Source organism: Pagrus major, chromosome 15 (genome assembly GCF_040436345.1).
Source record: "Pagrus major chromosome 15, Pma_NU_1.0".
NCBI lineage: Eukaryota > Metazoa > Chordata > Actinopteri > Spariformes > Sparidae > Pagrus > Pagrus major.
In genome coordinates this window covers 8,690,006-8,702,362 of record NC_133229.1, presented here as the reverse complement: position 1 = coordinate 8,702,362, position 12,357 = coordinate 8,690,006, and the positions used below count along the sequence as shown (strand labels likewise).

General features: G+C 40.6%; 1 protein-coding gene across 2 annotated transcripts; it reads right to left on the bottom strand.

Annotated features, from left to right (window-relative positions):
• Positions 1 to 4,961: 4,961 nt before the first annotated feature.
• Positions 4,962 to 8,818, bottom strand: LOC141009445 (urokinase-type plasminogen activator-like). 2 transcript variants are annotated; one of them, XM_073482077.1, is made up of 11 exons: positions 8,668 to 8,818; positions 8,021 to 8,125; positions 7,870 to 7,930; positions 7,630 to 7,768; positions 7,464 to 7,546; positions 7,331 to 7,372; positions 7,067 to 7,244; positions 6,812 to 6,957; positions 6,562 to 6,702; positions 6,325 to 6,473; positions 4,962 to 5,445 (listed from the first exon to the last, which is right to left on the bottom strand). In XM_073482077.1, exons 2-11 carry the CDS (start codon positions 8,069 to 8,071, stop codon positions 5,251 to 5,253), a joined length of 1,185 nt encoding a protein of 394 aa, XP_073338178.1. In that variant the 5' UTR covers positions 8,072 to 8,125; positions 8,668 to 8,818; the 3' UTR covers positions 4,962 to 5,250. The 2 variants fall into 2 exon arrangements, with proteins under 2 accessions (XP_073338178.1, XP_073338179.1); XM_073482078.1 differs by having other exon boundaries at positions 6,812 to 6,954; positions 8,668 to 8,753.
• Positions 8,819 to 12,357: the final 3,539 nt, after the last annotated feature.

The following is a 12,357-nucleotide window of genomic DNA, read 5'->3' as shown; positions in this document are numbered from 1 at the left end:
CAGATCCATATATGGATTGAGGCAGAGTAGATGAGCAGTAAAGTAAACTGGTCCCTGTGAATAATGGCAGGGGAATGGGACGGACTCTGATTGGCTCCCGTATAGCGCCGCTGTGAACTATCTGTATATGTGGACTTGTCCAAACAGACTTTGATAGAAAGCATTGTAGCAGGTTGCTTGGAGAGGTCTGAAGTGTGCTCTCCATAATGATGCGATGAGCAGTTGGATTGTGGTTGTTCAGTGCAACAAAGTGTACCCAGATGACAACACAGTTTATCTTGTATTTCTCTTGTGTTGCTGCTATAAATGTGTTTGCATTGATTGATTGTTCGTCGTGGTTGGAGCAGTGGTGCTTGGCGTTCCTGTGGTATGTTTCTTTTTTTGGGAGTGCTGTGGGTGTTGGAGTTATGGGGTATTAGACAGAGAGGTGTGAGTCAGTAGACAACTGAACATGTAAACACTCCACACTGAGGCTCTCCTGGGAATCATAAGTTGTCCGACAAGATGTGACGATCTGCAGCAGAACCATGTTTAGTAGAACTACGAGTGAGTCCCACAATAAAACTGGATACACTACCTTCAATATAGCTGATTCTGGGGCTGTGTGCAGACAGCTGACGTTTGAACACCCTAAGTCATGTATACATTAGAACCATATATACTAATTTGCCACAACAAAGGTCTTTCTTTGTGACAATACAGTAAAACAGCAATGATTCTGACAAAATTAAACTGGCAGTGGTCTACTTTTTGCTTCTATTTATCATTCTGAGGTGCATACTGATCATAGAGTGTAATGACAGCGTACTGAAAAATGACACCATCCGCATACAGATTGGTTCCTTACAAACCTCACTCTCATTTTTTACCACAAAAATGAAGGTTGCATTATGGCACAAAGAAAACAAGCCTGCAATTGTGCAAGCAAAACAGGAAGAGGCATTATTTTCCTCAGTCGCTATCCCCAGGTAACATTGGGACAACTGGACTAACTGTGGACACTCTGCACTTCAAAAGAAAAATAACCCACTGATGGAGGAGGCAAAGAAGGCGAAAGGGAAGAGGTCAAATTGAGGTTCTTACCGTTGTTTTTTGCTAGCTAGGCTAGGTAGCCAGGCTGTTAGCAGTAGACGTGTTTACTAACCTTGTCTTTGCGACAGTGGTGTCAACAGAGAAAAACTGAGGGGGGAACGTTGAAAAGTTGTCTATTTCCACTTTAATTACCTTATGGATGTTTATCCCATGCTAGTGGCATGGCTCTAGGGATAGGCCAATCAATTTCATTCTGTTTGTCAGCCCACCACTTTGTTCCAGACTTCAATGCTATTCAATAGTTTGATGCAAAATTGTGTTCACACATATATGGTGTCCAGATAATGAGTCCTAATGTCTTTGGGGATCTCATGACTTTCCTTCTACTCCCACCATGAGGTTGACATTTGTGGTTTTGAGTGAAGTGTCTCAGTGTAATCGATTTTCATCAAATTTGGCACAGACATGTTCATGATAAAATTTTAATACGTGGTGATCTTCTGATTCGGCTGTACTTTGTCTTTAGCGCTAATGTTTCCATGCTTACAAATTAAACTATGTTATACCTGCTTAACATCAAATTCTTACTATTGTGTCCTGATCATGAACCACTTTAAACCACTGTTTGTGTTTACAACCAATGGATCCACAGGGACGGCCTTTTCATTGCGAAACCCCTCCACTCCGAAACACCGCTGTTCCGAATCCGACTTTCAAGTTCCAATTACTTCCCAATAGGGTTAGGGTTAGGGTTACGGTCAGGGGTTCCCCAATAGCCCTTTCGGAATAGCGGGGTCTTTAGAAAAAATGGGAAACCACGCCATTACGAAGAATGGTAGTCTATTTTCGGAACAGTGGGGTTTCGGAAAGGCGGGGTGTAACCCGGATCCACAGAGGATGACATATCCACTGCCCTTCACTCAGTCGTCACACACCTTGAAAATAAGAACAGCTACATCAATGTGCTGTTTGTTGATTTCAGCTAGGCATCAGTTCAATCTCACCCATGAAGCTGATTGGAAAACTTAACGCTGTGGGCTTGAGTACAACACTGTGCAACTGGATTTTGGACTTCCTCACAAACAGACACGAGACAGTTGGGATTGGCAGTCACACCTACTCTACTTTAGTCCTCACCACCAGAGCCCCAGAGGGCTGTGTGCTCAGCCCCTTCCTGTACTCCCACGCTGTACTCCCATGACTGCACTCCCAGACATCAGGAGAACTCAATTGTAAAGTAAGTAGACAACACCACTATCACTGACTGCATTATAAACAATGGTGACACTTCATATCAGGAGGAAATCAACAATCTTGCAGAGTGGTGCACAGAAAACAATCTACTGTTCAACGTGAACAAAACCAAGGGGCTGATTCTTGATTTTAGAAAATAAAAGAGGCAAAGACATACAGCCCTGTCTACATCAGTGGAGCTGAGGTGGAGAAGGTGAACAGTTTTAGGTTCCTGGGAATCAACATCACAGAGAACCTTATGGCATTGACTCTGGCTTCATAGGATGGTTGATGGACTGAACAGTCTCAGCGGGTAAGGGTCAACAGGGTTTTTTCTGATGTCCTCTTCTCCTCTACCGGCTCTCCTCAGGGCTGTGTTCTTTCACCCCTTTTATTTATTCTATATACCAATGACTGTCGCAGCCAGTATCCACAGCGTCATATTTTAAAGTTTGCTGACGACTCAGTCATCCTGCCTCTTCTCAGCAGTGATGACCCTGATCACGGGCCAGTGGTCAGGGACTTCACTGACTGGTGTGAGTCCTCCTTTTTAAGTATAAATGTCTCGAAGACGAAGGAAATGTTCATCGATTTTAGAAAAAACAGTACAGTTACCACACCTGCAGTGATCTTTGGGGAAAATGTGGAGTTTGTGAGCCAGTACAAATATTTGGGAACCATACTTGATGATAGGCTGACCTTTGAAGCCCACGTTGACTCACTCTGTAAGAAGGCTCATCAGCGGATGTACTTTTATCGAAAGCTCCGTGGTTTTAATGTGGATCCTACTTTTATGAGAATGTTTTATGCTTGTTTTATCGAGTCTTTATTAACTTTTAATTTCATCTGTTGGTTTGGTCTTTTAACATGTAAAAACAAGAATAAAATTTTGGGAATCGTCAGGGTGTGCAGAAAAATTGCGGGCACAGCCCTTAATGCTCCTCCGAGCTGCACAAAGAGAGGTCAGTGACCAAAGCCAGACTGATCCTGGCAGACCCAGATCACCCCTTGCACAGAGAGTTCAGGTTGCTTCCTTCAAGATGCAGATACCTGCTTCCGAGATGTAAGACCAATAGATGGAGAGATTCATTTGTCCCTGCAGTGATCAGGCTTTTAAATGACCTATGTTGAATGTTTTTTTGGATGTGTTTGTTGCATGTTTGCTACTTGATGTGAAACAAATTGCCCCTAGGGGATAATAAAGACTCTTGAACCTTGAACCTTGAACCTATCGTGGTCTTCACACATCACCACTGTGGTGGGAAAAAAGCACTGAAAAGGCTCCACTTCCTAAGGGAACTTATGTCAGCTTAATTCTTGTGCCAAGTTTTGTCAACTTTTACAGAGGAGTAATAGAAAGCACCCTGACTGGACACATCACAAACTGGCATGGTTCGTGCACGGCCCAGGACAGGAAGGCTCTGCAGTGGGTGAAATAAAACCACCCAAAACATCATTTGGTACCCCTCTACAGAGTATCAGTGATATCGGTGAGGTGCGATGTCTGCACAGAGCCCAAAGGATACTAAAAGACAACACCTTCCCATGCCATATTCTGTTCACCCTGCTGCCGTCTGGCAAAAGATACAGAAGTATCAGCTGCCGTAGCACCAGATTACAAAGTAGTTTCCTTCCTCAGGCTCTGAGACTGTTTAACTCATCCTCTGCACTCTACTATGTAAATGTTTTTTTCTTGTTTAGTATAGAGGGACTCCAACTTGCATTTTGTTGTACAACCCTGTGTTGTAGAGTGAAAAATACATTTTTATCAGTATGGTTTTCTCTCAATGATCAGCTTTAGCTTTTAGTTTGTTATGTTAAAATAGTTTTTGTGAATACCACACCCATTTGTAATCCTGAACACTTCAGTTGATGAACAATGCTGTCGATTACAATCAGAGAAGAAAATATTTTGACAATGCAGGACGCAGAAAAGAGTTGTTTATTCTGCTGCTCTGGTGACCTTTTACCTTCTTGGCATATGAGAAAGGACATTAAAATGACAAGATTTCTCTCCACCAACATCTTTTTGTTTGAAGAGGGGCTTCACTCTGGAGGTTTTAAACAATGGTGAGAATTACTTGCAGCAGTTGTTGTGCCCATAAAATGCAAATAAACTGTGGGCTGGATGTCAAGTCAGGCAAGAAAAAAAAGCCAGATGGCTTTCATATGTGTCATTTACAACAACAATCATCAGCTGTCTCAGATCAACTTCCTTTTCTTATCATGTTGATGTTGAAGATAAATCTGCTGCAGGGCGGCACATCCGATATATATTAAGAGTGATAATTCATAAAATGTGTAGAGATGATTGAACTAAAAGCTTTTGAGTGACCAAAAAAGGTAACATTTCAATATATACGTTTCAAATCACACCATCAATTCTGTAATCAGTATTTATAGTTTCTCATGAAAAGTCCCCAAACTGCAACAAATGTGATTTATTCACTGTCTCTAAATGTGTGGATTAAACTTCCAAAACAGCTACAACCCACAATTGTCTTCAGTTTGTATGCCACCATTGTTTCTAAACACTTTGTGATTCTTAGTAAGTTTGAAGCTTCTGAGCAATTGTGTGAAATTTTTACACAACAGTGCCCCTCAGTGTCTGACCTAGGAACACATGCAAGAACAGCATGTACATGACAGAGAGAGACAAACATCTGGAGTTGAAAGATGAACGTGCACAGTGAATATGTAATACAAATATTTTATTCAATATTTAAAAAAAATACATAACAGCAGGGCCAGCCTTGTACAAGAGAAAATGCTTATTAAATTAAATAAGATAAATAAAATCTTTGACAGCGCTTATTAAAAATCCATCCTTGTTAAAAGTGTGCGTCATAAAAAAGTATAAACACTATTTACAAAAACAATCTATAAAAGATAATTAAATAAACATTCACAACAAGCTTAAATACACACAGAGGCTACAAAGCTGCTACTAATGAAATGCCCAGCAGGTGACTTTCCGCCACAGCCTCACTTCAGAGGATACATTAATCCTTGCGTGTACTTGGGGAGGCCTGTTTTTGCTGCGATCCACTTGTTGTAGTTGGTGACCTGTGTGTAAACACCTGGTTTGTTCTCCTTAGCACAGCCGTCACCCCAGCTCACCACCCCGAACAGAAACATCCGACCTGACACCTCACACACCAACGGACCTCCAGAGTCACCCTGAGAGGGGAGGACACAGCAGTCAGTCAGTGATCAGAGCATAAAGAAAGGTTCCAATATATTTTAGTATTATATTCTTAAATATTGATAGTTTATTATTTTATTCACTGGTCTAAAAATTGTTGGAACAAGCACATATAATTGAACTATATGTCTTGACCTCCTTGGAACATGTTGCATATCTGTCGAATGGATCACAACTTCCCCTAATTTGTGTTTATGCAGCACTTTTATGCACTAATGCTTTTGTGCAGACATTTAAAAGGTAACCCAACACATTTTACACAATAAAGTCCATCTACAGTTTTTAGGCAATATTACTGCATATGTGGAGAAAAGAGCAATGCAACATTTTGTGGCTCCAGGGGAAGCTGCATGTAATGTGACTAATTGCCTTCAGTGATGTCACTCAGTGGCTAAATTGGGTAATGTAGGCACCATGTTCTGAAAATAATCCACTGGTCTAGGATTGCAGTCTTATAAAACTGTTGGACTCATTATGGACAGTTTAAAAACAAATTATCAAAATCAATACAGCAGAACCTGAGATATCGCCTTTTTATCCTTTTTATCCATGTGTTCTTCTTCTTTTTGAAACCTGGTGCCTACATTACCCACAATGCAACTTAGCCACTGAGTGATATCACTGGATGCAATTTATCAGATTACATGCAGCTTCCTCTGGAGCCACAAAAGGCTTTTATACTATTTGTTTCACATATGCAGCAGTACTCCCAAAGACACACTTAAAATTGGTGGAGTTACCCTTTAAAGCCGGACTATAGACATTCACTATATGCAAGGAAGAGGCTTTCAGTTTTGCACTCTGATCTCTTTGAACATGTAAACACATATTCATACACTGGGTACGTTGCTCACCTTGCATGCATCGGTGCTCCAGTCAGGGCTCCCAGCACAGATCATGTTCTCAGTGATTTTATCTCCATAGTATAATTCTCTTTTACAGTCAGCCTCGGAGATCAGCTTCACCTGGGTCTCTTTAAGGTACTGCGAGTAATGCCACGCCACTGAAGAAACCACAGCGTCCGTTAGAAGAGTCAGTGAAACAACAAACAGACATCAGTCATGAATTTATGGAAGTTCTGCAGTACATACTGGATTTCTCCATCCCATATCCTGCGATGCTGCACTGAATTCCTGCAGGAAGCCGAGTGTGAGGCGGAGGGAGACACGCGGTCCGTGCAGACGCTGACTTCGCTGCACATCCTCCACTTCTGCTTTTGATCTTCAACAGGGCTGAAATTTCAAGCAAAACACAACCATGAGTCCTGCACACAAAGCACCCACACAGCTCTTTATCTCTCTCATTCATACACACACACACACACAGTGCAACTGTGCGCACCTATGTCATTGTCGTATGTTGTCTCGTTGTATTTGTGGTGGATGATCAGTTTTTCCACCGTGAATTTCTGCTCCTTGTCAGCATCCGTCTCATTGATGGCCTTCTTCCCCAGGTATACAGACATATCGTGGAGGTTGGTCTCACTACTGGACAAAAAAAGGGTGTAACCATTTTACACCCACATATGAGTCATACTGCCATTACAGTATGAGAATTGCAGTGGAGGAAATGATGGTGTTTGGTGTTTTGTCTCACCCATCATCAAAGCAGTGTGCAGCCGTGACAACCCAGCACGGCGAGATGAGAGTGCCACCGCAGAGGAACCTTTCTTTTTGAAAGATAGCAGCAACCCATGGGTGCGACTCTATGGGTGTGAAAGAGCCACCCACGACTTTATACGTCCTCATCTCAGACCTCTCGCCACATGTCAGCTCTGCAGGGACACACAGGATCAGTCAGTGAGCGCCGATGAAGGGAACCACAAAATGAGAAAAAAGTGTATTTAAACAGCAAAACTACCTGTATCCATAGCAGGAGGAGGTTTTACTCTTGGTGGAGAACCTGTGAGGGAGCAGCAAACAGAGATCATTAGAAAAATACAAATAAAACATATCTGATTTCACTGATTTCAAACACCCAATCTCAGCCTTACATCTGGGAACATCGCAGAATTCCCTCACAATCCTCCTTCCTCTTCGGACCTGACACCATGGCATCAAACTCTGGTCAGGATTCCTAGCATTCAAGAGCATTTATATTAGACAAATGATACCTCTCCTGAACACATCCAGGTGTGACATTGGTGACTGAAAGTATACCTGCAGTAATTATGGTCGCCTAGTCCCTGTGAAGGTCCCCAAGGGTAAGTGAACCTGGTCCATCTGAGACAGCTGCGACCGTTTGCCGTCTCGGAAACATATCCTCTGTAAGTGCTCCCATCCCCGGACAGACACATCTCTGAAGATCACATGGAGAAAGAAGGACGAGAACATTTAAAGTCACCAGATGCAGCAAATGCAGAATATTAATAATATGTGTTGCCTTTACAGTTGACTTACGCTTAACGGTGCCCCGTGGTTTTGGTGACAGTCCCTTTTTAAATGATCTTCGTGAAAAAGCCTGAAGAAGAGCGCAGACAAACACGGTTTGGACAAAATCCCCTTGGTATAAACATTACACATAAAGGTACTTCCTCTTATTGTTGCTTACCATGTCAACACTGAATGCTGCAAGGATGGCGACGATGACTAACAGGTTCATATTCACTTCTGGTTTTGCTTCTCCTCACTGGGAATATTTTAGTCTGGAGACAGTCTGAAAAGAGAAGCAAAATTACAGAAATGGAACAAAAATAAAACAGGATTTAAAGCTCATGTGCCCTTTTATGGAGTTTATCTTTAAGCCGTGGCAGGACAGAAACAAGTGCGATTATTGACACGTGGTTTCTGTGCTCATGTTCAGTTCACACGGTGTTGCATCGCTGTTGATTGCATGTGTTCATCCGTACTGCAGAGGTTGTAATGTGAGAGCAACAGATAGAGCATGCTCACAATGTGTGCTCTGTACTGTAAACACCATCTCTATCTGTACAGTGAGTGCAATATACATTTATTTCTAGATATTTCTGGGACACAGTATCAACTTGATAATGAGAAAGAAACACGGTTGCGTGGTTGAAGCTCTACTTCTGATGAGGTTTCTTCCATGTTGTTGTTTCTGACTCAAGGGATACTGTTTGCTTTGTGATGTTAGACTATGTTGATAAAATTGACCTCATAAAGCATTCATAAAGTAAACTACAACAACTTATATTTAGCTGAATGTCACACTTAAGGAAGCTTTAGAGCTATGTTTACCTTTCTGTCCAAACTTGCAATCCTGTTGAAGCTCTTTTGTTAACTCTTCCAGCTGAGGTAACTATTATTTTCTCTCTGTATCCTCTGATATGCACCTGAGTTGTGGCTCCTGGCTCCTGACTCCTGACTGTTAGTCTTCTGGTGCTGCAGTGCTGATCCTCGCCTCCTTCCCTCCCATTTAAAAACACACAGGCTGATAGTGGGAGGGGTTTAAAATGAGATATGAAAACATCACTGCTACTCAAATGCTGATCAGCGCAAGTTTTCACCAAAGAATATTTGTCATGTCCTGTGACACATTCACACTGAACACTCCCCTTTAACCACATGTAACTAAAATAATGATGTCCAAAATTGGTCATGCATACAAAGAAAACCACTGCAGCTGTCCGTGAAGAAGATCACGTCATATAGTAGAATGACAGGTTTGAGATTCAGAAGAAATTCTAAAAAAGGCTCTTTATGACCTGGTTATACGTGGTTATACTTCAGACCTCATGAATCTTTGTGTATAGTTTGAGATCCTGGTGCAGTGGTCTTCAGTTGCTTCATGAAAACTAAAGAGATCAGAGCTTTTGTTATCTGGTCCCTGAGGCTCTTGAATGACCTCCCTGAGGAAAAAAGCTGCTTGAGTCAGTGTTTTCTAAAAAAAAAAAAAAAAACAAACACATCCTTATCAGAAAGTATATCCTGATTTATTTTTAAAAATAGTTTTTAATTTTTTGTTAATTTTAATTTAGCTCTTCTTGTTTTTATTATTCATTTTGGTATTTTTATTTCATTTTATCTATGTGGCGCACTTTGTACTTTGTTTTAATAAGTGTTCTATAAATTAAGTTTATCATTATAATTATAATTTAATTGCTCAGAAGAAAATGTACTACTTTGTTTAAGGCTTAAAGTTGCTGTAAGTGTTGTCGTTGTTTTAGCTCACTTCCTGACAGTTTTGCAGTTAGCGATCCCCTCCCTTCTCTCTTCGTCAGCACATGAATGCAAACAGACAGGACAGGACAAGACTGTATTGAATTATCTATCCTGATAGGATAAAGTGGGCAGGGACACCAGAACATGTATTTTCTCTTTCACTGCATGAGCGGTGAGTGGAGAGACATGGGTTACTGACCAGACACGTTGTAACAGTGTTTACTGTTGGAATATAGAGCTATTTCACACTTATTTTAATAAAAATATATTATTTACTGCAGCTTTAATATCATTTTTTAATTTACAACTGAAGTGTATTTTTCTCTGCACACAAGCGGTCTTGATGGCATCCATCTCCTAATCCCTCCTGTTCTCTTGAATTTCCCCTCAAAAAGCTGCGAAATTAGATAAAACATGTTTGTATGTGAATAAATACGGAAGCCCTAAAGGGCCATGCGTTCATACATTTTATTTCCTCCATTTTCCCGTGATAAGGAGTTAATTTAATTTGTTTTCTTGAGATCTCGAGTTATTATCTCGAAATAACAACTGCCGTTTTCCCGAGATAACGGGATAATTATCTCGAGATCTCGAGATAACGAAACTTTGTTTTCCCGAGATAACGGGATAATTATCTTGAGATCTCGAGATAACGAAACTTTGTTTTCCCGAGATAACGGGATAATTATCTCGAGATCTCGAGATAATGAAACTTTGTTTTCCCGAGATAACGGGATAATTATCTCGAGATCTCGAGATAACGAAACTTTGTTTTCCCGAGATAACGGGATAATTATCTCGAGATCTCGAGATAACGAAACTTTGTTTTCCCGTGATAACGATATAATTAATTTGAGATCTCGAGATAATGACTGTGATATGATAGGCCTGAGATTATGGAGATGCCTGTGACCTTGTAGCTGGTCAGCTATGTAGTTAACGACGACATCAGGCTCACTTAGATTGCGCTGCCGATATAGCTGAAGCCTTGCTAACCGTCTTTTTAGATTATGCACACTAATGTGTATATTATCTGTAATAGCAAGGCATAATGCTATTTCAGCCTGTGTCAGGCCTTGATTGAAAAGATATGTGACGCGGTGATCGATACGCTCCTGCTCCTCTGACATCGCTACACTGAACGATGTTTCCTGCAATGATTTAATATACTACACTATCTTTTTGTTTTCTCAAGATCTCGAATTAATTATATCGTTATCTCGGGAAAACAAAGTTTTGTTATCTCGAGATAATTATCCCATTTTCTCGGGAAAACGGCAGTTGTTATTTTGAGATAATAACTTGAGATCTCGAGAAAACAAATGAAATTAACTCGTTATCACGGGAAAACGGAGGAAATAAAATATCTGAATGCATGGCCCTTTAGGGCTTCCGTAAATACATGGTGATATACATATACATTATATTTTTACATATACAGCATGGTCCCTGAGTGAAAATACCGCTATTTTGGTGAAGTAGTATGATGTCACAAAGTAACGGAATTAAATGCGGGACTACTGACGAGGCGTTTCAGGAGCAGCGTTTTTTATGGGAGCGAGGAGCTTCTCTTGGTAAAGAGACCTAACCATAAATATTAAAAATCATAATAGGTCCCTTTAATGACATTCTCTGAAAGCCTGCTTTTATTTTTTTTAAATGTTTTATTAGATGATCTTTTTAATGTACTTCAGTGTGTATTTCCTCTCATTTAATATATTTTCACAGTATGACTTTGTTGTTTTTCAAATGTTTTGACCCGTACTAGGTATTTTTATGTTAATTGCTGTCACTTGTGACCTCATGAAGAGAGGTGTTACAATTAAATTATCGCTATTCTTAAAAAAAGTAAGAAGAAAGTTGCTCATCACCCGAAGGTGGTTAAACGTCACTTAGACCTCAAAATCTGAAGACGTACAGATTTGAATAAATAAAAAAATAAATAAACCACTGGATGTGTTTACTGTGATACATCCGCTTGATTCATCTGCCTGTCATCACATACGAGATGCATTATTATTCAAGAGTCAAACCACTTAAAAGTGCATCTTCCTGAAACTTGACAGAGCTATGCATTTTACCAAATGAGTGAGTTTACGCGTCTGAATTCCAACATCTGGTTTGGATAACAGAGCAGCTGCCATCAAAGACCACACACTTAACACATCTTACACTCATAATGTAACACAACTTCCCCTAAAACAATAGGTATTGTTATGGATTTTGGGGATTTCTAGACTAAAAATCTCTGACGCCTGTGTTACTCATATTTCCTCCTCTTTGACGTGACAATAGCCAGATATGACACCTTTCAGCAAGGCTGTGTGGACCGGAGGCTGTTAAGGAATGAGCTAAACATGCATAATGCCAAGTCAGGAAGCATGACACAGCTGAACAGCACACATTAATCAACTCATTTAATCGCTCCTGTAGGCTGGTCTGATAAATGTCTACTTTAAGCCCCACTCAGGTGTTTTACTAAAAGGACTGTGTGTTACTCAGGTATTACCCAACCCAGGGAAACCCGGGATATTTGTGGTTGAGGCCAGCTGCAACCTGCAGTGTTTGATTTTCTCTATTTGATACAAGTCTTGTGTTTCCCCCACAAAACCTGTAGTAAAGCGATGAGAGATGCTGAAGATAATGTATCAGGGGCTCTTAGTTGGAAGTGTTACAGGCCTCAAGCACCTGCAAACAGATGGTGTTCTATACAGGAAAAAGCCGACACAGGATACATTTATTGGCAATTTTCTGTCTTTATTTAAT